Source organism: Sycon ciliatum, chromosome 11, assembly GCF_964019385.1.
Source record: "Sycon ciliatum chromosome 11, ocSycCili1.1, whole genome shotgun sequence".
Classification (NCBI taxonomy): domain Eukaryota; kingdom Metazoa; phylum Porifera; class Calcarea; order Leucosolenida; family Sycettidae; genus Sycon; species Sycon ciliatum.
The window spans coordinates 8,557,592-8,583,585 of NC_088653.1; the positions used below are offsets into that span (position 1 = coordinate 8,557,592).

Here is a 25,994-nt window from a genome sequence, read left to right on the forward strand (position 1 = left end):
TTGCTTGCTTTTATGCTAAGAGAACATATGCTGGATCCCTGTAGCTGTACTGCTTAGCCGCGTGCTCATTCGGTAGAAATGTGTGAATACTACTACTAATAATCTGACGTGAGTGAGGTAGATGGGCACCTCAGGAACACAAGTTTGAAATCAGCAAGCAGTCAACTTTTGCATGAATTTATTCCGGAACCATGTCTGGTAGGCCCCACCCGTGAAAAAAACATTTGTCTCTTCCTGCCGGCCAATAGTTCCACCTTGTGTGTCCGATGGCTGCAGACGTCGAAATCTGTTACACCCCGATTTTACGAGGCCGGAAATCTTCTGGCAATTTGCACGATTGAGAACATTTACTGTCATGCAATTGTTGCCCGATTTTTGAACTCAGACTGACAAACCTACAAACCTACTCATCTTGCTGTTCATGGTTGCCTATACAAACTCTATACAGTCATGTAGCTCCCTCTGCAAATCCATAACATTCTGATGGTCCCGTGACATTGATCATGCACCCTGTGTAGGGCCTAGGGCGGTACGGGCTGAGCGTTTGTTTGTTCCTGTGAATACGACGGCGTGTACACCCCTTTCCATCATGTCAACTACTTGGTAAATTATCGAAAACATCCATAATATCAAGTACTAATACTTATCTTTTCTCCGGTCCATGTGCTGTCCGAAACCTGGCTGGCTGTCCCAGTGAACTCCGGCTGGTGTTGTCGAGAGTCAGCTACGACCTTGCTGCCCTTCGCCACGATATGAGACAACTACTTCAGTATGACTGCGGTGTCACCACTGCCAGCACTTAGTCTTTCAGCGTGTCTCTGCCAGGAGCTTCGCCACCATTTGGGAAACGATGTTGTGATCCGCGACAGCACTCATCCCCGACTCCGTAGCCTCTCGATCTCATCACTGCGCCCACGGAAAAATTCTCAAGGACTCGTTGAAGCTTCGAAGAGTATGGTTGCGGTACAGGTAGGTGTCGACTCGACATGTCGAAGGTGAGTGACAAATTGTTTTTTCAACTACATTTTCACTTCCACAATATTTGCTGGTCGTCCGAAACGCAATGATTTGTGTAGCTGTCAACGGTGACTCTGCTCCGCCTTGTACGCAACTTGCTGGTGTGTGGCGGATTACGCTCAGCTCGTTTTAGCTGTTTCCGCCTTTCGCAAATCGATCAGCAGCTCCCAAAAACTTCAGGTACATCAGTTTGCAGGCCCAATCAGGCGATGTAGACCTTCCGTAGGCTGGACCGATTCATGATAGACGGCGCACGGCACTGTCTTTTCTTTCTCTACTACTAAGGACTAGTACACTGTAGATCTACTATGAAAAAATAAATAGATGAGTTGTGGTGTTGTGTGGCTGCGAGTGGAAACTAAAAACTGGAGCACTTGAAAACTTCAACTACCACGAGGAAAAACAAGGACCACGATGGCAGGTTCAACGGAGTTGCGCAGAACAAGAGGAAACGCATGAAAATATTTGCGAGTGAAAAATACGTTTTTGCACTCTTTCGCTACGCTCAGCCGTGAAAAAACAAAACATTCGCGCTATTCACATCATCCCATGTGAATAGAGTGAATGGATTCCGAATCGATTCCAGGGCTCATGACATGAAATCGAACGACTTGAATGCACTTGAATCGATTCATGAATCGATTCAAGTGTGTAATCGAACATGAAATCGAACGACTTGAATGCATGCGAATGGATTCATGAATCGATTCAAGTGTGTAATCGAACGCACTCAGTGAGTGCGATTCATGAATCCATTCGCATGCATTCAAGTCGTTCGATTTCATGTCATGAGCCCTGGAATCGATTCGGAATCCATTCACTCTATTCACATGGGGTGATGTGAATAGCGCGAATCGATTCATAAATCGATTCGTGAATCGATTCGCGTGCATAATCGAACGCACTCAGTGAGTGAGTGTGTTGTAATCGAACGCACTCACTGAGTGCGTTCGATTACACACTTGAATCGATTCATGAATCCATTCGCATGCATTCAAGTCGTTCGATTTCATGTCAGAAGCCCTGGAATCGATTCGGAATCCATTCACTCTATTCACATGGGGTGATGTGAATAGCGCGAATCGATTCATGAATCGATTCGTGAATCGATTCGCGTGCATAATCGAACGCACTCACTGCATTTGACTGTGTGAATGCACAGGCGTTGCAAGTGAATTGTACAGTCATGTAAACGCGAATTTTTGTACCGGGCGTGAATGCAGCCTTAAAAGCGGTGCAAACTTTTCATGTGTGACCGCGGCCTTAGTGGAGTCCGAACTGTGAAAAGGAGTATCCTCAGTCAGCATGATCAAAACGCGACGCAGCTCACCAGATCAAGGTGTGGGTCCTCTTCCGGTGGCGAAAGGCGGGCTCACGCCCCTACATGGCTACTTCTCATTGTCTAACCCCCAAGACAATTATGTAGCCGACTGGGCCGGACTGGCCGAAATAAGAAAAAAACCCCGAGCGGCTCAGGATGAATGACTACAATGTACTGTCGCGGACATGTAAATCCAGTCTATTGGCCAGGGCCGGCGCCCTCAGCGCGTACAGAACGTCGTCGTTGCATGCAGCGCACATGTTGATATGATGCTACCAGCAGCAGCGCTTAGTGATGCATGCCATGCCGCCCTGGGCATGGGGCCGCTAAACGTGCGACCGGATTTCCATGTCCACGACAGTACATGCATGATGATGATGTGTTGTGTAGAGTGCTGCTGTGGATGCCGCCAGCCTTTTTACGCCTTTGCCTTTGCCCTGGCTGTAGCTACTGTCTGTAAAAAAAACCATCTCATTTTCTCTGCCCTGCCTTGCTTCTACTAATTATACTACGATCTAGCCCGGCTGTGTAGCACGTGACGTGTACGTGGGTGAACAAACAGGCCTGTTGAGTATTGTAGAGTATAATCTTTAGTACAGGCGACAACGCTCACTAGCACTGTTGCATGTGATGACACTTGAACAGCTAGTCCGCCTCTACTAGTCTAGAGCTCTGCTCTGGCGACACAGACAGTCGGCTTCATTTCGTGGTTGGTGTGGGAGATGGCACTGACTTGTCAGCAGAAAGGTCGGCCCGCAATGATTATGTAGACCTACATATGGCTGGACACGAGCAGCACTGTACTTTTGTAGTGTGGAGCAGGCAGTAGAATCTGATGTCATGTTGTACAGTCATGTACATAATCTACGCGTAAATCTACATCTTCTGTCAGATCAGACAGATGAATGAAGCCACAGAGCTCTGGCCGCTGGAGCGTGCAGCGAACGTGTAAAGAGGATCTTGGACTGCTGCACAGTCCGTGCTTCAGGTGAATGCGGAATCTTTTTTTCTTGCTCGTTGCCGTCTGTGGGTGTTCTGGGCGGATGCGTGTTCTGCTTGCGGCCCTTCATATTGTTATTTTCTGGGAGTTTGAGATACGCTCCGTCGCAATCTGGTTGCGGAAGTGAAGCGCTTTCCTTCGTAACCTGCCCATCGGCAGGTGGCGTTTAGATTTGTGGGACTACCAATCGTCCGTGTCAACGTTACCAGAATAGCGGACGCCGGACAGGAACCACCCGGCCGTTATCGGGAGCAGGTGCTTCTCCCTGGCTTGAAGTCAGGTAAGCATCTCCCATTCAGTCCCTAAGTTTCACTGAAGGTGTGCGCTGAGTTTTAGTAGTACAGCAGCCCTAACCCGTAACGATTTATTGGAAAAGGCTTCTGCTGATGTACAGTACTCCGTGTCGTGTGCTCACATTTGTCCGCATGGTATTGCATTGTTCGTAGTGAAGCGCAGCAACGGCAATTCAAACGCGAAGGTATTTTTGGCTGCTGCATTATCCACTCACTCTCAATCCGTGTGCTTTATAAGCAGAGAAAATTAGTCGATGAATAATTTCGTCAAATTCCAAAGAAGGGACTTCTTCCAATCGGAAACGGTGACCTTTCACCAGAAAAACAAAATTCAGCCCTCACCAACGCTGTACAAAGCGTCACTGGCCCGTTTCTCAACGGTCGCGCAAATCGACCAATCAGCGTACAGCTAATGTACCAAAATTCTCAAACTTACCGTAATTCCTCGGTTCATACGGTGTAGTTTCCAAAGATTTTTTATGGGCCAACGTCTTCTTTCGATAGATACCAACAGATCGTCCGCTTCGAATTTTTCGATTTGATTGCCGTTTGGCCGAAAATTACCTCCGAAACCGGCCTCCACTCGTTTCACTTCAAGGCTTTCTAGGTGGACGGCATCGCAATTCGGAAGCGGAGAAAGGATAGCCAGTGAAAAAAGAAAAACAACGACGTATTGGTTGTCGAAATCGACCAAGAAATGAATTCAATAGACCTGTTTCCGTGCTGCGCCCTCGCGGCCCGCGCGAGTGCGAAAGGGATTCTTTCTCGACAAAACAAACAACTACTAGTACGCGCAGTACACTGACATCACTGCACTGGCTGTATATACCTTAGGAATATCCTGTTCATTTCCAAGGCATGATTGTCGCTAGTGGGAGAACTCAGCCACCTGAAGCTTTCATAAAGGAAGAAGTAGTAGGTGAATGAGTTCGCCAGAAAATGGAACGACAAGAAAATAGATACTCTTGCTTTCCGGGGCGCTCATGAGACGACGGCAAGATAGGACTGAAACGATCGACAGTCTGCCTCGACGCAAAAGAAACTCTTCTAGGAGGAGCTCGACGTGCTGTAGAGTTTGCAGTATTCTGCTGGAAGAAGACAAGAGAACTAAACTCAGACTACAGCGTGGAGCTGAAGCACGAGCGAAGCAAAAGCTGAAGCAAAAGCTGAGCGAGTTCGAAGAAATGGGGAAACACAGGAAAATGAGTGGGCGACATGATCTTTAGCTCGCGAGCTCGAAGCTCGCGCTGAGACACGCGGTGGGCACGTGCGCCTACGGGTAGCGCGGCCAGCCACCATGTTTTCAAAATGGAGGTCGACGCTTTTGAAATCCGTGTAGACGATGGTGAGGGCTGAAATTATTTGGAAAGTTTTTTTGAGCTGAAGGTTCACTTTAGTGAAAAAGTTGTCAGCGCTTTCTAGGTTCTGCTCAGTGCCATAGCTTAGATGGTTAGAGCTATGCTCATGACTAGCAAGGTCGCAGGTTCCAGTCCTGTTGGGGTTTGCATTTTGTTCTCTTTTCAGGGTAGTCCTAATCCCTGACAGATCACTTTGCAAGGGCACCACCAGCTTCTAAAAAAGTTGTACGACCGAAAGGAGGCGAAAAGAAAGAGGGGGTCTGGGGGACACGTCCCCCTTAAAAAATCTTATTATCGGGAGCAGGTTTTGTCACTACAATTGTCGCTTCGCACATTGCAATGTGTGTGACTTGATTGTCTTAGTCAGGCTGTCGGAATCACTGTTTTCTGTGTTCGAACATTGGTATGACCCTTCCCTCGCAATTGTTACGAAAGCCGTTGTGATCTTGGAGCTCTCTTCCGCACCAAACAAATTCTTCTCGTTTCGCACTATTTCGCCCAGAGTGAGTATCTTTTTTCTGGAGTTCATACCGGTCCACAATCCACTTGCGAACCGTGAATTAAAAAAAGGCTCAGGGATACGAATCCTGGTATATCTCCTGAATTTGGCATTCTGAAGTTGACAATTGCAAGAACAAAGTGTTCTCAAATTCCTGAAATTCGCTACATGTGGCACATGTGGCTGCGAAGGCAGCAGGCCTGAAAACACCAACAAAACCAGCGAAGCGCTTGTCAAGGAAAGAAGGTGCGGAACTGCTTACCCTATCTCGCTGGTGGTCGTTATGGTGTACTTCAAAAGTGCTAGTTTGCCGTCATTGCCTGCCACCTAGAGACATCGATTGCTTGAACACAAAGTCTCATGACCTAAATTTGAACTCGCTTCTTGTTCACCGTTTTGTTGAGTACTGAAGGGTCTTCCTTAAATTCTTGTGAAGACGTCGACCCCAGCCGCAAGTGCAGCAAAGCGGGAGGCCACAAACTTCTAGCTGACTTCTTCACTTCGAGTGGACAAAATAAATTTGAAAAATCGCTCTAGAAAGCGACAATTGTAATGATGCGGAGAAAGTAAAAACGAAGCATATTGAGTTGCTCTTGTTCATTCAAGCCCTCTCGTTGTGTATCTGTGTGTGTGTGTGTGTGTGTGTGTGTGTGTGTGTGTGTGTGTGTGTGTGTGTGTGACAAAACGGTGAACAAGAAGCGAGTTCAAATTTAGGTCATGAGACTTTGTGTTCAAGCAATCGATGTCTCTAGGTGGCAGGCAATGACGGCAAACTAGCACTTTTGAAGTACACCATAACGACCACCAGCGAGATAGGGTGTGTGCAGTAAGCTGCCCAAGGAGGCAGTTTGAAATTTTTCTGCTCCTGACTTTTTCTTGTTTTTCGAGTACTTTTGGGCGAAAGAGAGGCCTGGAGCGACCCCTTGAGGGTTGTCTCCAGGGCCAGTACGTAGACAGTGAGCTGCCGACGACGGGAGCCACGTAGCAGGAGGACGAGGCGAGTTTTTTTGATACCGCCACCTCTTGCTGCGCCCGAAGTCGCCACTCGCGGTGGTGTGACGAGCCCCCGAGTGGAATATCTCCATCCAGCTCCGAAAAGCTATGAAGTACGTCAAGGAGAGGGAGAAGAGTGGGAGAGAGGGACGGCGCTGCTTGACGTTTGGGTCGTGGAATGTTCGCTCCGATTGTGGAAAGGAGTGGCGGCGTAGCTACGGCGAGCGTTTCTGGCCGAGTAGCAGAGGACAAGAAATGTCGTCGTGTTGCTGCCGAGCTGCGCAGGTTGAGCGTGGCGGCGGCTGGATTGCAGGAGACACACTGGTTCGGCGATGACATTTATGTCGTTGACGGTTTTACTATCTTGTGTTCGGGTCGCCCCGTGCCTGGCGATGGAGCTCCGGGCAACAGACGAGGAGAAGGAGTCGCCCTGGCACTCAATAAATTTGCAACAGACGCGTGGAAGAATGGTGGTTCGGTCTGGCGGGCTGTGGGCCCTCGTCTTGTCACTGCACGTCTCAAATTCGCCCTGCGTGGGGGAGAAGTCGCATGGGTGACGGTAGTCAGTGCGTATGCTCCGACTTATGCAGCTCCGCGTGCCAGCAAAAATCAGTTTTACGAACAGTTGCAGGAGGTAATAGCTGGCGTTCCTGACAGGGACTGCTGTATTCTGCTTGGAGACTTCAACGCCCGTGTGGGTTCAGGAACAGCTGACGATGGCTGGAGTGGTGTGCGCGGCATGCATGGTTTTGGACAGTTGAATTCCTCTGGAGATGAGCTACTGTCGTTTGCAGCAATAAATAATTTGTGGATCTGCAACACCTGGTTCCCCAAGCGGGATATCTTCAAGCGGACGTGGCAGCACCCCGGCTCTCTGCAGTGGCACTGCATCGACTATATCTTGATGCGTCAGGATCATCGGCGATTTTGCAGGGACGTGCGCGTTGTTCGTGGTGCTGAGTGTGGCAGTGACCACCAGCTGCTTTGTATAGTCTTTGAGTTCCCGCATCGCCCGGTGGGGGTTGCCCGACGTGGAGCGAGCCGGGGGCGCCGATTTAATGTCGGCAAGCTGCGGAGTAAGGCGGTGGCCGAGCATGATCAATCGGATTCCTGCGCATCCACGTTACAAGACGTCAACGATGTGGGACGTCGCCCCCCGCGCTGCGTGACCACCGCGGACAAGTATCGTGCCGCTTTATCTGCTGGATTGCGAGATTGCTGGAGCAGCGATGGTAGCGTTGGGGAGAAGTGGACCCATGTGCGCAATACCGTGGTTGCCACAGCCGCTGATGTATTGGGCCCGAGCGAACGCCGTCAGGCCGACTGGTATGATGACAACTCTGCAACCATACAGCCCCTTCTGCGCGCCCGCAATGAGTGCTACGCGGAGTGGCTTGCCCACGATCAGCAGAGGGGCGACACGTATTGGGCCAGCTTCGGGGCTGCTCGATCGCAGGCGCGCGCAGCCGTTGTAAATGCCAAAGAGGCTTGGATTTTGAATAAGGCACAGGAGGCAACAGAGGCGCGCTTCAACGGGGCAGTCGTCTGGAAATGCGTTCATGCTATCCACGCTGCATGTGAAGGATTAACTCCGTGCAAGACTTCCGCCATTAAGGACGAGAATGGAAACCTGTGCCAGTCGACTGAGGATCAATGCAAGCGGTTCCAGAGGCAATTCACATCTGTCCTGAACCCAGAGAGCTCGTACAACCCCGATATCATGGCTTGCGTTGAGCAGCGACCTGTAGTGTCGAGCCTTGAGGAAGCACCAACCATGCATGAGATCTCCAAGGCCATTTCTCGACTTCGCAATGGCACCGCTGCTGGTTCATTGAGGATACAGCCAGAGTTGCTAAAGTTCGGTGGCGAGGAGCTCAACAACAAGCTCATGGAGCTGTTTGGAGATGTGTGGCGGGATGGCTGCGTTCCGCGGGAGTGGGCGGATGCTACCCTCATCCCCATTCCTAAGAAGGGAGATTTGTCGCAGTGCGACAATTGGCGGGGCATTGCGTTGCTGGATGTGGTCGGCAAGGTCTTGGCGAGTGTCCTTCAGAGAAGGCTGCAGGTATTCGCAGAGGAATTTCTCCCTGAGTCCCAGTGCGGGTTCCGGCGAGGGCGTGGCTGCTCTGACATGATCTTCACCGTCCGACAGCTCATGGAAAAGTCAATCGAACATCAGGCCAAGGGATTTTTTGTGTTTATCGACCTGAAGAAGGCCTATGATTCAGTGCCCAGGGGGTGTCTGTGGCAGGTCCTCGGCCGTGCGGGAGTACCAGAAAAGCTTATCAACATCATCCAGTCGTTCCACGACCCCATGTCAGCATCGGTGCAGTTCAACAACATATTATCAGACCCGTTCAGCATTGGCAATGGTCTTCGCCAGGGGTGCTCTATGGCGCCGGTCCTTTTTAATATCTTTATGTGGGCCGTGATGACCCAGTGGCAACACCGCGTCAGGAGAGTTGACGGGGTTGGCTTCGAGCTCCGCTCAGCATACAGCAGCGATTTATACCGTAAACCCCGCCGTGACGACCAACACCATTACCTAACAGATTCCCAGTTTGCTGACGACTCTTGTTTATTCGCTACGACTCGGTCTGGAGCGGGGGCAGCATTGTGCTGTCTTCACGAGGTGGCGTCGGGATTCGGCTTGACCATCAGTGCAACGAAGACTCAGTTTGTAGTTGTTGGCCCCGGCATCACGCTTACTGACCGCGCTCCCCTCCAACTTGGTCAAGCGGAGGTGGAATGCGTACCGCATTTCAAATACCTCGGTTCTGTAGTGGATCTGCTCCAAGCGGTGCGTATTCAATGCTTGCGTTCTGTCCCTGCTGTTGTATGGCTCTGAGTGCTGGACGCCCCTTCAGCATGACCTGCAGAAGCTCTCAACCTTCAGCATGAGGTGCATCCGATCCATCCTCGGGGTCTCTCGAAGCCGGATGTGGGACGAACACATCACCAACGAAGAGCTGCTGGTGCGCTGGGGAGACTCCGAGACGATTAAAGACAAAATTGCACATCGGCGGTTGGAGTGGTTGGGGCATGTGGCGCGGATGCCGGACAACCGCATCCCAAAACAGGTACTGTTTGGCTCCTTCTTGCAGCGTCGCCCAGCACATGGCCCACGCCGCAGATGGAAGGACTGTGCTGTCCGAGATCTACGTGCCCGTGGCGTGGAGGCATCATGGTATGATGTTGCATGTGAGTCTCGCGCGGAGTGGCGCAGCACCTACCAAGAGCCTGACAATGTGCCTGAGCCTCCGCCCCGAGTGGTATGTACGGTATGCGGACGGGATTTTGCACGGAAAGGAGACATGGCTCGGCATAAGTGTCTGGAGGAGCGTGCGCGGCCTGTGTCTGAGCAGCGGGGCGCCAGTCAGTGCGGGCTTTGTGGGCGGTGGCTGAGAAGCCGCGGTGGCTTGGTCCGGCATGTGTGTGCCTCAACGGTGGATGCCGCAGTGCCACCTGGAACTACCGGAGCGTCGGCACCGGCGGAGGGATGTTGTGCCGCGCATTGTGACAGGTGTGGTCGCTGCTTTCGCGGTGTCCGGGGACGGGGAAGGCATCGCTGTTCAAGGGTGGCGCATAGACCAACAGCAGAGGAGCGCTCAGCCTTCCAGCACGTGTGCATATGCGGCAAGCGGATGCGACTACCCGTGCACCTGGAGCGTCATCGAGCGTCGTGTCCTCTCTCTCTCTCTTCTCAAGTTTCCCAGTGATGGGATCACGTGACCCTTTTGTGGCAGTGACTCTACAGGACAGGACAGGTGTGTGTGTGTGTGTGTGTATCTGTGTGTGTGTGTGTGTGTGTGTGTGTGTACATCGTAGGGCCCTCGTTACCTGGCGTATCATACCTGGCCTGCTACATTACCATACCAGTAAAGAAAGCTGGTCAAATATTCAAATAGGGCTTTCAACGCAAGGTTCATAACGTGAACCAACGTGGTAGGATATGTATGCGTGCAAAGTGTATGGAAGGGATGCATGCAGGGAGATAGTTCGTGTTTCAGTACCACGTTATGTGTGCCAACAATTGGAAAAAAGGAAGAAGAAAAAAACGATAAGCTAGCACCATAGTATAATACAACTACTCCGTAGAATGTACCTGACCTGTAAGTGTGTGTTCAGGATCAAACCCCGTGTTATGTATGTAGCTGACCTGTCAGTGTGTGTTCAGGATCAAACCCCGTGTTATGTATGTAGCTGACCTGTCAGTGTGTGTTCAGGATCAAACCCAGTGTTATGAATGGAAAAAATAAAAAAATATTAACCACCGTACACCACTACTCGATTTAGAATCTGGGGAATCCAGAAAATTAATGATGGGTTTACAAGTTAGTGGGCTGGAAATACCAGTCCCCTTGCTATGCTTTGCTTTCAAGTAGGTCATGATGAGTGTCACTTCAATTTCTTACACTTCTATAAAACTGAAAGAAACGTCTTTTCATTAATATTGTGATTATCGCATAATTATTATATATTTTTGAAACCCGGATGTTGAGCCGATAATTAGTATAGAAATGAAAAGTACACATTGATACGAGTTTAGAGTAACTGTACACCACTAGGTAGTTACTATAGTAACTGGATACTATAGTAACTAGTTACTATAGAAACTTTATACTATGGTGACTAGATACCATAGTATCTATTGTAACTAGATACTATAGATACTAGATACTATGGTGACAAGATACTATAGTAACTAGATACCATAGTAACTAGGCACTGTAAAACTGGAAAGTCTAACGAATAAAAAGTTAAAAAACAAACAAAACGTTTTTTGTAATTTTGGCATGATAACGTGCAGAAAGTTTAACAATGGCCACCCATCTGTATGCGCATCTTTACACAGACATCTAGCGATAACGTATTTTTCAAATAACGAAAAAGAATTGGCCGTTAAAGCGTTAGACTTGGTGACTCGTTAGACTTTGCTGTTTTACAGTAACTAGATACTATTATACAGTAACTAGATACTGTTATACAGTAACTAGATATTGTTATACAGTAACTAGATATTGTTATACAGTAACTAAATACTGTTATACAGTAACTAGATACTGTTATACAGTAACTAGATACTGTTATACAGTAACTAGATACTGTTATACAGTAACTAGATACTGTTATACAGTAACTAGATACTGTTATACAGTAACTAGATACTGTTATACAGTAACTAGATACTGTTATACAGTAACTAGATACTGTTATACAGTAACTAGATACTGTTATACAGTAACTAGATACTGTTATACAGTAACTAGATACTGTTATACAGTAACTAGATACTGTTATACAGTAACTAGATACTGTTATACAGTAACTAGATACTGTTATACAGTAACTAGATACTGTTATACAGTAACTAGATACTGTTATACAGTAACTAGATACTGTTATACAGTAACTAGATACTGTTATACAGTAACTAGATACTGTTATACAGTAACTAGATACTGTTATACAGTAACTAGATTGTGAGGTTTTGTGTGAAATTTTAATTTTCAGCTATCACATTTCGTTAATTTCTTACTTTTTAGACGGGGTCCATGGACTAGAACACAATAACTTTTTTTAGAAAACTGCCATAAAGCAGTTTTTATTGCTATAATGTGTTCTGTAGAGTGCTGCTGTGGATGCCGCCAGCCTTTTTACGCCCTTTGCCTTGGCTGTAGCTACCGCCTGTAAAAAACCGATCTCATTTCCTCTGCCCTGCCTTGCTTCTACTACGATTTATCCCGGCTGTGTACCACGTGACGTGTACGTTGAGTATTGTAGGGTCTACATAATCTTTAGTACAGGCGACATCGCTCAGCTTTGTTGCATGTGATGACACTTGAACAGCTAGTCCGCCTCAAGAGCTCTGCTCTGGCGACACAGATAGTCGGCTTCATTTCGTTGTTGGTGTGGGAGCATCATGTCACTTGTCAGCAGAAAGATCGACCCGCAATGATTATGTAGACCTACATATGGATGTACACGAGCAGCACTGTACTTTTGTAGTGTGGAGCAGGCAGTAGAATCTGATGTCATGTTGTACAGTCATGTACATAATCTACGCTTAGATCTACATCTTCTGTCAGATCAGACAGATGAATGAAGCCACAGAGTTCTGGCCGCTGGAGCGTGCAGCGAACGTGTAGAGAAGATCTTGGACTGCTGCATGCACCGTCCGTGCTTTAGTTGAATGCGGAATCGTTTTTTTCTTGCTCGTTGCCGTCTGTGGGTGTTCTGGGCGGATGCGTGTTCTGCTTGCGGCCCTTCATATTGTTCTTTTCTGGGAATTTGAGTGACGCTCCGTCGCAATCTGGTCGCGGAAGTGAAGCGCTTTCGTTCGTTACCTGCCCATCGGCAGGTGGCTTTTAGATTTGTGGGACTACCAATCGTCCGGGTCAACGTTACCAGATAGCGGACGCCGGACAGGAACCACCCGGCCGTTATCGGGAGCAGGTGCTTCTCCCTGGCTTGAAGTCAGGTGAGCATCTCCCATTCAGTCCCCAAGTTTCACTGAAGGTGTGCGCTGAGTTCTAGTAGCACAGCAGCCCTAACCCGTAACGATTTATTGGAAAAGGCTTCTGCTGATGTACAGTACTCCGTGTCGTGTGCTCACATTTGTCCGCATGGTATTGTATTGTTCGTAGTGAAGCGCAGCAACGGCAATTCAAACGCGAAGGAATTTTTGGCTTCTGCAATATCCACTCACTCTCAATCCGTGTGCTTTACAAGCAGAGAAAATTAGTCGATGAATAATTTCGTCAAATTCCAAAGAAGGGACTTTTTCCAATCGGAAACGGTGACCTTTCACCAAAAAAACAAAATTATTTGGAAAGTTTTTTTGAGCTGAAATTTTAGTGAAAAAGTTGTCAGCTCTTTCTAGGTTCTGCTCAGTGCCATAGCTTTGATGGTTAGAGCTATGCTCATGACAAGCAAGGTCGCAGGTTCCAGTCCTGTTGGGGTTTGCATTTTGTTCTCTTTCCAGGACAGTCCTAATCCCTGACAGATCACTTTGCAGGGCGCCACCATGCAGGTTCTAAAGAAGTTGTACGACCGAAGGGAGGCGAAAAGAAAGAGGGGGTCTGGGGGACACGTCCCCCTTAAAAAATCTTATTATCAGGAGCAGGTTTTGTCACTACAATTGTCGCTTCGCACATCGCAATGTTTGTGACTTGATTGTCTTAGTCAGGCTGGCGGAATCACTGTTTTCTGTGTTCGAACATTGGTATGACCCTTCCCTCGCAATTGTTACGAAAGCCGTTGTGATTTTGGAGCTCTCTTCCGCACCAAACAAATTCTTCTCGTTTCGCACTATTTCGCCCAGAGTGAGTATCATATTTCTGGAGTTCGTACCAGTCCCCCACGCGAACCGTGAATTAAAAAAAAAAGGCTCAGGGATACGAATCCTGGTATATCTCTTGAATTTGGCATGCTGAATTTGACCATGGCAAGAACAAAGTGTTCTCAAATTCCTGAAATGCGTTACATGTGGCGCATGTTGCTGCGAAGGTAGCAGGCCTGAAAACACCAACAAAACCAGCGAAGCGCTTGTCAAGGAAAGAAGGTGCGGAACTGCTTACCCCATGTCGCTGGTGGTCGTTACGGTGTACTTCAAAAAAGCTAGTTTGCCGTCATTGCCCGCCACCTGGAGGCATCGATTGCTTGAAAACGAAGTTTCATGACTAATTTGAACTCGCTTCTTGTTCACCGTTTTGTTGAGTACTGGAGGGTCTGCCTTAAATTCTGGTGAAGACGTCGACCCCAGCCGCAAGTGCAGCAAAGCGGGAGGCCACAAACTTCTAGCTGACTTCTTCACTTCGAGTGGAGAAAATAAATTTGAAAAATCGCTCTAGAAAGCGACAATTGTAATGATGCGGAGAAAGTTAAAACGAAGCATATTGAGTTGCTCTTGTTCATTCAAGCCCTCTCGTTGTGTATCTGTGTGTGTGTGTGTGTGTGTATCTGTGTGTGAGTGTGTGTGTGTGTGTGTGTGTGTGTGTGTGTGTGTGTACATCGTAGGGCCCTCATTACCTGGCGTATCATACCTGGCCTGCTACATTACCATACCAGTAAAGAAAGCTGGTCAAATATTCAAATAGGGCTTTCAACGCAAGGTTCATAACGTGAACCAACGTGGTAGGATATGTATGCGTGCAAAGTGTATGGAAGGAATGCATGCAGGGAGATAGTTCGTGTTTCAGTACCACGTTATGTGTGCCAACAATTGGAAAAAAGGAAGAAGAAAAAAACGATAAGCTAGCACCATAGTATAATACAACTACTCCGTAGAATGTACCTGACCTGTAAGTGTGTGTTCAGGATCAAACCCCGTGTTATGTATGTAGCTGACCTGTCAGTGTGTGTTCAGGATCAAACCCCGTGTTATGTATGTAGCTGACCTGTCAGTGTGTGTTCAGGATCAAACCCAGTGTTATGAATGGAAAAAATAAAAAAATATTAACCACCGTACACCACTACTCGATTTAGAATCTGGGGAATCCAGAAAATTAATGATGGGTTTACAAGTTAGTGGGCTGGAAATACCAGTCCCCTTGCTATGCTTTGCTTTCAAGTAGGTCATGATGAGTGTCACTTCAATTTCTTACACTTCTATAAAACTGAAAGAAACGTCTTTTCATTAATATTGTGATTATCGCATAATTATTATATATTTTTGAAACCCGGATGTTGAGCCGATAATAAGTATAGAAATGAAAAGTACACATTGATACGAGTTTAGAGTAACTGTACACCACTAGGTAGTTACTATAGTAACTGGATACTATAGTAACTAGTTACTATAGAAACTTTATACTATGGTGACTAGATACCATAGTATCTATTGTAACTAGATACTATAGATACTAGATACTATGGTGACAAGATACTATAGTAACTAGATACCATAGTAACTAGGCACTGTAAAACTGGAAAGTCTAACGAATAAAAAGTTAAAAAAACAAACAAAACGTTTTTTGTAATTTTGGCATGATAACGTGCAGAAAGTTTAACAATGGCCACCCATCTGTATGCGCATCTTTACACAGACATCTAGCGACAACGTATTTTTCAAATAACGAAAAAGAATTGGCCGTTAAAGCGTTAGACTTGGTGACTCGTTAGACTTTGCTGTTTTACAGTAACTAGATACTATTATACAGTAACTAGATACTGTTATACAGTAACTAGATACTGTTTTACAGTAACTAGATACTGTTATACAATAACTAGATACTGTTATACAGTAACTAGATACTGTTATACAATAACTAGATACTGTTATACAATAACTAGATACTGTTATACAGTAACTAGATACTGTTATACAGTAACTAGATACTGTTATACAGTAACTAGATACTGTTATACAGTAACTAGATACTGTTATACAGTAACTAGATACTGTTATACAGTAACTAGATACTGTTTTACAGTAACTAGATACTGTTATACAGTAACTAGATACTGTTATACAGTAACTAGATACTGTTATACAGTAACTAGATACTGTTATACAGTAACTAGATACTGTTATACAGTAACTAGATACTGTTATACAGTAACTAGATACTGTTATACAGTAACTAGATACTGTTATACAGTAACTAGATACTGTTATACAGTAACTAGATACTGTTATACAGTAACTAGATATTGTTATACAGTAACTAGATACTGTTATACAGTAACGAGATACTGTTATACAGTAACTAGATACTGTTATACAGTAACTAGATACTGTTATACAGTAACTAGATACTGTTATACAGTAACTAGATACTGTTATACAGTCAGAAAGGGTTTAACAAACCAGTAACAGTCGACATTCTTTGTTGCCGTGGGACTGTGGCTTGTGCTCGTTTTCGCTGCGGTTGCCTTCCCCTCTTTGGTCTTTTCTTAAATTAACCTTGGACCTTCCGAGTTGGAAGGCTGTTGGTTACCGCTACGGAGATGTGTTGAAGCTAGGTGTCAGGTCGAATGTCTCAGTACTCTGTCAGTGTTCTGCCTAGTGGTTGCACTTTCTGACAGCGTATATAGTATCTAGTTACAGCCCTAGTTAAAACAAAACATAGCGAGGTCTCTGGACTGTCATTAGTGCCAGTACTGTATCCATACCTGCTCTCTCATTTATAAACTGAGAACATAAATTTTGCTGGCCCATTGCAACATGAACATGAAACATGTAGTGATGAAAGCAGGGATTTTCCCACTGTCCGTAGGATTTCTAATAATCAGACAGAATAGCGTGTAAAAGTGTTTGTAAGATCCGATCAGCAGAAATCACCGTTTAATGTGTAAAAGTGTCTGCAGGTGCTGGTAGTCGACAATGTGTGGATTTGTCTGTACATGGTAGTATATGACAGTGTTGCTGTGTTTGTGTGTTGCTGTGTTTGTGTGTTGCTGTGTTTGTGTGTTGCTGTGTTTGTGTGTTGCTGTGTTTGTGTGTTGCTGTGTTTGTGTGTTGCTGTGTTTGTGTGTTGCTGTGTTTGTGTGTTGCTGTGTTTGTGTGTTGCTGTGTTTCAGGTATCCGTGTAGTGACAACACTGGTGAAGGGTATTGTCACAAATGGGGCTATGGTCCAGCAAGGATGAGAGCTCCGGCCTCCAGTCACAACCAACTGACCAGAGTGATCCAGCTCTAGGGTCCAGCATTGATGAGAGCTCTGACCGCCAGTCACAACCAGCTGACCAGAGTGATCCAGCTCTAGGGTCCAGCATTGATGAGAGCTCCGACCGCCAGTCACAACCAGCTGATCAGAGAGATCCAGCTCTCTCTGATGGTGCTGGTAAGTGAAGTGATTGCTTTAGGTTATGGAGGAACAAACGTGTGGGACTTGATTTCAAGGGTCATTTCAAGGGTCATTGCATGGTCCACTGCTTGTAATGGCTCTCGTTTTGAGCAACACGGGCATATTCATTCGAATGGCTCTCTGTGAGATGCAGTGGAACTCGGATAAGAGGTACTGCCTCGGGAGTGGAAAAGCGAACTTAGTAGAGAGGTTTTGCAGAACAAACGTTCGCATGGATTTTCACGTCTGGGCTTGCGAATATGTGTGCGAATGTTCGCGTGAAGTTTGTGTTTTCCATGATTTTCGCTCCAAGAAAAGTACGAGTGCACTCGTGCTTGTTTGAGAAGTCGTCTTCGGTAGATCTACAGAGCTTCATTCGACTGAGAAAATAATTTGCCGCGAGTGGCTGCACTCTGAGACAAGAGCCTTTTGACTATGTTGTCGATAGCCGGAGACCCACAGACAACCATGTTGGCCTGTGGCGCAATCCGGCGCATCAACATCTACAAATCCAGAAAAGCATCACCGACTCTGAGAAAATGAGAAGACAGGAGATCGGAGGTGGTTACGGAGATGAAACAACATGGTTTGCCATATTGTCAAACTAGCACTAGCGACTAAGCCAAGAGTAGATCTTCTGGATTGTGAAAGATGAAGCACAAAAGATTGCATGAGGGTGGTTCGCCATTGCACTGCACTGGTCCGTGAACAGCGAAAACTACTGCAAAAGTTTGTTTCACGTTTCCTTCGACTTTCCCTTTCAAAACGGCGATTGTTCGCTTTTAGTGACGTCAAACAAAAATAGGCGCAAACGGTTATGCAAAACGTCTCTAGTATCTGAAGCACTTCTTATCCAAAGTTGACTCTTCCTAGACCTTGCAACATGTACGTGGTTAGTGACACGAAACCAAGCTTCCTTCACTGCAAACAGCCTCCTCAACACTGTCAACATGCTAGAATACCTGTCGTGCAAACCTGTCAAGTGGAACGGTGTTTGAAAAACACCAAAAAAGTACTTAGTACACTCTGTCTGCACCTGCTGAAAAGTCCTTCACAATACTAGTTGTAAATCCTATCATGGTACGTCATTTCCCAAACACATTTGTATATGAGCTTGCACGTCTGACCCGGGTATGGTCTAAGTGAGTTCCACTGTAATTCTAGAAATGTAATGCAAGAGCCATGACGCCACAACGTTTGTATGCAACTGTGGCAAGCCATGCATGCAACGCTATACAGCGCGTTGGCAAACCTGGCTTTCTCCGACCTCGTGACTGACATGAAAACACAGCAAATGCATCCGCAGTATGTAGGAGTGTAGCATTGCAGGAGAGTGAGGGAGAAACCCTGGACATGATAACTTGTATTTCTACCATAGTTGACTGACAGAGAGTCTAATACCGTATTTCCCCGTAAGTTAGTACGTACTAACTTTCGAACTTAGCAACCACATGAGTACTAACTTTCGGGGGTGGTACTATCTTTCGGGGAGTACTTTTTTATCGGGGGTAAATGACACGCAGTGGGAAGCCTGCGCAACTCTAGTGTCCATGCATATGATCAAGAGTACACATGTACTCTTGATATGATGTATGTACTGTACGGTGTCTGTACATGTAGGACGGGTACGAACTTACTATCTTTCGGGGGGAACTGTCTTTCGGGATGATAACCTCGGCAGTGGAAAGTGTATTTTTTATAGGGGGTAATAAGTCATTGGGGAGAACTTACTTACGGGGAAATACGGCAGTCCAGCAGCCAGGCCCCATAAATATTCACGCCCGTTCCCACTTCCAGCACACAACAAATGGACACCTAAAACCTGACCATGACACCTACTGCTCCCTATAAATCACATTATTTCCTTTAGATTCAGGATGCAAGGGCATAAAATACGGAAGAAATTGTTTCACATCTGTAACCATAGCAACGGCATAGTCACAGCATATTAACTGTTACATTGGAGACAATTTAGGATGTTTTTTTTAATTATCTATACCACCGGGTTCGGACAAAATGCCTTTCAAACATACAGAAAGGTGCAGTGCAAATAGGAAAGAGGGAAGAAATTATTCTTCTGTATACATGTACATGTACGTGTACTATGCTACATAAGCATTGATTTGTATTACACAAAATGCATGGCATACCGCCTAGGTTGATAATTAGGACAACAAGAAAGGATTGGAGTCAAATCCTACATAATGAACATGACTGATATGATGTACAATGTCCGTCAAGATATCCAAAACCAAAGAGTAAGCATATGAAGCACACATGAACAGAGACTGAAAGAGCTGAAGAAAGACGTGAGGTCTAGACAAGGGCTCCGCTGCATTGCAGTGGCGTCTTGGCCTTACGCGATCTTGATGGTCACAAAGAGACTCTTTCCAGGCGTCAAGCGACTTGCAAACTTATCGCTTGCTAATTCAGCAGCGAGGAAGGCAACCAACCGCACATTGTTCTTGCCCTTAGACAGATTTTTGCACCATATGCCATTGTGGCGGACGTGATACAAATCATGAATGGCAGCAAATTTATCATTAATCAGTTGCCTAATGGGTCGGTCCGTTGCCGAGCACGTCACCTTTGGGGACTGTGGAATGACCCGCGACACCGGCAACGTTAACATGATAATGCTCATCTTCAACAAAAACAAAACAAAAAACAGTGCTATGATAAACTACCTCCAGTCACCAGAAACAAATACAGTGCATTCCGCATATGTACAGAGATTACACTAGTATACCAATCGTAGAGTAACAAAACAAGAAAGATGGAAGTTATCGGGTCTATACCATCAGAGTTGGCAGCTATATGTACAGTCAACTTCGCTTATAACGACACTCGGCGGGGCATCAAAAAGGTGTCCTTATTCGCGAAGTGGTGTTATGTAGTGTTGGTCACGCGTTGGTCTCAAGCTCAGCATTTGCGTATACGCTCAGCGTACTGTTCATTATGACGTTCGTTCTACCATACAACGGTCACATGACAGTACGTTGCTGGTGGTGATTATTTTCCATAAATTGTGTTTATTTTATCTTTAAGAGTGAGTTCAGAGTTTTACTGCTAAAGACAGTTTTGCCATTCTAGAGAGAGAGAATTGTTAATAAAGTAACACGTTATTTAGTTTCGAGTTGTTAGGTTGTTTTGCCTCCAGGCCCGCTACAGTTATACCCGAAGTCTCATTATATGTTTTACAGTGCGGTGGGACTTTGCTCTGGGCATGGAAATTTTGTCGTTATTCGCGAATTGTCGTTATGTCCGCAGTTGTTATTAGCCAAGTTGACTGTATTGGATTCTCCTGGTGTGCAGAATGACGCTGGGAGTGTGGTTGATATCCACTGTTGGTTTGCTGTCGTCAGTGTCAATCGCACTACCTTCACTATTTCATGTATAATACCTTTTATGGTCCGCACGACTTGGACCACAACACCATAGATATCCACACGAAATGGTAATAAATCAAAGAGGCCTTCTTCATTGCAGTTGGCGCAAAATATTAACGGGATCGCGTCTTCAGCGTTTCCGACCTCCAAACTGTTATAATTATTATAGCTGGCCAGCATGCTGTTTATTGGCAGACAAGAATTGTGCTGCTTCTTCAAATAGGCAGTTTATTGAGGTCTGTCCATGACATATTCAGCATTGCTGTGCGTGGAAGGAAAGGTGCAACTTTAGACTGCTGCTGATCATAGCCAGCAAACTGCAACCGTGATCTGGGCTTCAGCTGTCACAGGTACATTGACAGAGAGATAGCCGCATACTGCACATACTGCAAACTACTGACTTCATGCCATTGCCTCATGGATCAGAATTCACCACACTGAAAGAAGAACAGCAGAGGAAAACAGAACTGATGCAGTCAGCAACAAATTTGCTCCTTCATTTCATTCGACGCATTTGAAAGTCGTGCAATGCAAGAAAAAAGTCAGAGAGCCGGAGACCTATTTATTTAATGGGCAAGCACCAGTGCTTTGATGCCCATAATAATTTGATGCTCAGAATTTCACCAAAATCATACACGTATACTGACATATCTACACGATGCGACCTAGTACTCCACAAATCCAGAAAAAAAACTAGTACTTCAGCTGGTGAAATATTCTACCTCTGTCCCCTAAACTCAAATGCCCCTGTAACATTGATAAAGGATTGGTAGATGCTCACTCAGAGTGGTGTTTGAAAAGTACCAAAACCAGTCATGACGAATTAGAGCATGCTCAATTGTCTCTTCTCATAAAATGACAATACTGCCTTTACGTGGTTTTTTCGGGTGTATTTGTGGGGCACATAGGTATCACTCTAATTCCTCATGCATCCGAAAGATAAGGCTTTGGTCCATCACCCCACAAAGCGGTTTTAATGTCCGCGTTGAGTAAGCGCCTTACCTGGTGTGAAATTGGTGACCATAATCCTCGCTTCAGCAATTACAAAAAATGAAACATTCGTCCCAGATGGCTGCTCACGAACTGCAAGCTCCAAAATAATTTTCCAGGTTACGGGCATAGATGTCAACATTACTCCGAACCATCTCTTCAGTGGAGGAAAGGTCTCCTGACGACACTAGAAGGGCTATAAGCTGCAAAATTCTTTGAAGTATTCGCCATTTGGAGATAAAGAAAATCAACAGAAAACAAGCCCATGCGGCGCCTTGGAGGCTACGATTCCTGCGGGAAAATGAAAATCGGTCTCTGAACTGAAGCCGTGAAGGGCCTTGGCGCACGGACTGCCTGCGGATGTTGCGAACTATGGACGCGTCTGCTCTGCATGGTAGCAAGAGTATATAACCTTCGAGGTTAACTAGTTATAATCTTGGTGCCTAAAAATGCATGGCCTAGGTCACCTACTAGCAAGAGTACATAACCCTCTTGGGGTTATGTACTCTTGCTAGTACTGCTACTAGTAGTAGTACCTGGCTGGCTAGGGCTAGGCCCTTTGACACCGATACCTCATAATGGGGAAATCCCACCATGCGGCGCCGCCGAGAGTCGCAAAACTACTACCCCCCCCCCCACCCACACACACAGTGCGCTTGAGGTGAAAGAAGCAATGGCCGGGTTGGACGAAAAAAGTCTGTTTTACTAGTCGATGCATTCACTTGTGAAGGCAACGAACAGTGCAGTCGATGCCTGGGAATCCTTCTCTTCAACTTGGCATCGTCAAAAAGTTGTGCGGAAGAAGTCGGAACGAAAGTCAATTTATAGAGGTATTTTCAGGGCCTGGCTGCTGGACTATAAATGTCTCGACACTCTTAACTGTGCTTTGCGATGTTGCAATAAATAGACTGTGCGCTCATGTGCACGTGTACTGGTTTCCTGTGTTCCTGTGTCTGGAGTAGTCTGGCTGTCATGTTCATTGGCGGACTGTGTGGTTACACGCTTCGCCATCTTAGTGCAAGACAAAGCTGTCTGAACTATCCACGTGGAAATAAAAGTTTAATTAAAATTATCTACATGATTGTATGAAAGGTATGAATGCCGCAGACATCACCACGCAACATGAAAATTTGCTTACACAGATCAGGCTTGTGCATACGAATACAAAAAGCTTCAAGGACCTTCAACTACATGAGATAACGGGCATGACACAGTACAGAGAAATGGGAATAGCCACACACACTCAAATAATCGGTACGAGATAACAAATGCTAGTACACAGCTGACTTCTTACGAGCTTCACCCTCATCAGCTCTATCACCTTCCCTGCCACTTGACTCCTCATCGTCCGTTTTATCGCCATCACCACCAGCCGTCTCATTGCCATCCGCCTCTTCTTTATTGTCCTCATCATCATCCGCCCCCTCATCATCCGCTTCGTCATTATCCGCCTCGTCATTATCCGCCTCGTCATCATCCGCCGCATCATCAACCAACTCATCTTCACCGCCAGTCAGTCTCATACCATCCTTGCTACGCCTTCCCGGTGCCTCTAGCTCATCAGCGTTTCCCATTTGTGTTTCGTTTTGCTTCTGGCTTCTGTTTTCCTTCACTGCTTTGCGTGGGCCTTGGCCATTCCTGAAATATATCTCCGTTTAGTAATTTGAAGTCGACCTCTGCTGTCTGCTACAGCGTGCTGCGGTGCCCGCACAACGGGACACTGTGTCAAAGAAGTGGGTTCAATTTCTGTGATTGACAGCACTGTAGTTGTTGCTGACTATGTGCTTGTATTTATTTATGTATTTATATCATTATCTCATCGCACATCATGATGACAGCCAGGAAAAACTGAGACAAGAGTGAAAGCCAACCACAGCAGTTAAACAGATAAAATAATACAAATAAAAGGCAAAGAAGTCAAAGGAGGAGACAAACCAGCAGGATGTCATGCAAATACATGAAACCTATAATTAAGCAGAGATTTTAGCAACAAAATTACCCATCGACGTGCTGGTCTTGGCCTGCGTTGGTAATGTTGCCCAAAACACATAGCCAGCAAAGATCGGGGATCTAGTGAATAGGGACTAGACCCTAGGTGTTGCTTGGCAGGTGTGACAAAGATAGCGGTGGAGTCGGCGAGACGGTATTCAGCAGAGAGGGTGTTCCAGTGTGCAACTGCGCTGTATGTGAGTGAGTGAAAGCCAGAGTGTCTATGGGCTGTTATGTTCTCATGCACACCACTACTACTAGACAACAGGAACTAGTTTGGTGAAAAGATAATTGAAACTAATTATTTACATTCTCAAGTGAGGAAGAAGAGCAAGGAGAAGAACACATGAATCCAGAATATGGATGCATGCATGCGTCCAATAGTGACATGACGTAATCACGTGAAGCAAGGCGTAAAACGTAACAATACGCGCTATACAAGTGATAACAACTTGAAGTACAAGCGCAATACATGAGTAGCTAGCATGATACATCACGTCCCTTCTGAGATAGAAATATAACAATTACATTTACATACGTGTATCTCACGCCCCTTCTGAGATGACAACAAGGCATCTAATACCAACTAGAAAGGACGGCAAAGAAGATAGAGATAACTGAATACAAACATAGCTGAGCTCAACAAGAGACAGAAAGACGCACAGGCAGCTAATCATAAGTTTGGTCACGAGTGTTCGAAATATTCAGCCTAGACGGGGGTTGGTGGCTTCGCTGACTGCGCCGGACTGGCGGGGCAGGCTGAGTGATGGGGGGGGGGGGGGGGTAGCAGGCATCGGCTGTGCAGGTGCTACAGGCAAGACAACAGGACGAAGAAAGCTACGGTTTCGCCAGTATATTCGGCCACTGGGAAGCTTGACCATGTAGTCGCGGTGGCTCCCAATGGCGACAATGGTACCGCGGGCGTTCCACAACTTGCTGCGGGGATCTTGTAGATCCACAGGGCAACCAAGGTGGAGGGCAGGCAGAGAACGGGCAGACTGGTTGTAGTGCTGACTGGCTGCTTCAGACTGGGCAGAGGCACGACTGTCGATTTCGTCAGCGGGTTCTTGCCACGCTGGGGCAAAACAGGTCCGGTGGGCAAGCACGAATGATGACAGGGGGCGGCCAAACAGGGCCTGCGCTGGGCTCTGACCGGAGCTACGGGGAGTGTTACGCCATTCCAAGAAGCTACGACGGAAGGCGTCGACATTAATGTCTCCGTTGGTGGTGGTCTTGGACACGAGAGATTTGATAGCCTTGAAAGCCGCCTCCGCATGGCCATTCTATTGTGGGTAATGCGAAGTGGATCTGACGTGGCGGACTTGCCAACGCTGACAGAAGGCGGAGAAACGCTGCGCTGTGAACTGCGGACCACCATCAGTCTTCGGGACAGCTGGGACACCGAGATCCGCGGACCAGCCTCGGAACGCACAGACTATGTCAGCGGAGGTGGCGGTGCGTCCTATCTTGGCAACACAGGGCCAGCCGGGCTTGCGGTTCACGTATACCAGGAACTGGTAGCCTTGGCATTCAAACAGATCCGAGCTGGTGCTCTCAAACGGGAGGGCAGGGCAACGATCCTCAGTTGCCAGCAGAGGTTCCTTCACCTGGGAAGGTGCATGGTGACGGCATTCCGCGCAGCTGTGAACGATGTTGTCAATGTCGTTGGACAGCTGGGGCCAATACACCACCTGGCGATCACGAGCCTTGGTAGGGTTGAGACCTTGATGAGCAGCATGCAAGTCGTCAAGCACACTACGCCTGAGGGAACGCGGGACCACAATGCGAGGATCTTTCAGTACCAGGTCCTGGTCGACTGTAAGATGATGACGGACTGTCCAATACGGCTGGGCAGCAGGACATAAGTCGCGTTTGTCGTCGGGAAATCCATTCCGGACGGTGGTGAGGAGTGCCTGATAATCCGAGTCAGCTCGAGCGGCTTCTTGCAATTCGGCAAACCGGAGATTGGCAATCTGGCCTTCGGTGTCTTTCCGAATGCAAGCGCGTATGGCAGGAGTACGGAGGGCTGGGTGTTCACCGAGCTCATCGTCAGGGGTGGGATCATCCACCGGATTGCGGGACAGCGCGTCGGCGAAAGCGTTGTCAGTACCCTTACGCCAAGTGGCATGCAGCTGGTATGGACGAAGCTTCATGACCAGGCGTTGGAGCCGGGGATTCTCAATCTGATCGAGCGAGTACGAGTTGATGATTGGTGTGAGGGGCCGGTGGTCCGTGACAAGCTCGAACAATGTACCGGGAAGGTAGAGAGAACATTTCTTCACCGCCCAGACGACAGCTAGGAGCTCCAGTGCGATGACAGCATACCAGGATTCTGGATCCGACAGAAATCGACTGC

General features: G+C 46.8%; 2 protein-coding genes across 3 annotated transcripts in view; both read left to right on the forward strand.

Moving 5' to 3' along the window:
- The first annotated feature begins 3,382 nt into the window (after positions 1-3,382).
- The window catches only part of LOC135827319 (uncharacterized), a 38,186-nt gene continuing 15,574 nt past the window's right edge, over positions 3,383-25,994 (forward strand). The window contains exons 1-2 of one of the 2 annotated variants that reach the window (XM_065339844.1): positions 3,383-3,618; positions 17,006-17,267. In XM_065339844.1, the coding sequence (XP_065195916.1) occupies positions 17,048-17,267 (220 nt within the window). In that variant the 5' untranslated portion in view covers positions 3,383-3,618; positions 17,006-17,047. Of the gene's footprint in view, positions 3,619-12,675; positions 12,963-17,005; positions 17,268-25,994 lie in introns of those variants that run through there. The other variant, XM_065339843.1, reaches the window with a different exon arrangement.
- LOC135827056 (uncharacterized) lies at positions 6,660-17,017 on the forward strand. Its single transcript, XM_065339579.1, has 2 exons — positions 6,660-9,281; positions 17,006-17,017. The coding sequence occupies exons 1-2, from the start codon at positions 6,660-6,662 to the stop codon at positions 17,015-17,017; spliced, it is 2,634 nt and encodes an 877-aa protein (XP_065195651.1).

Bases quoted from the DNA above. Each gene is read 5' to 3' on its own strand.
- LOC135827056 (XM_065339579.1), top strand. From the start codon at position 6,660: ATGTTCGCTCCGATTGTGGAAAGGAGTGGCGGCGTAGCTACGGCGAGC.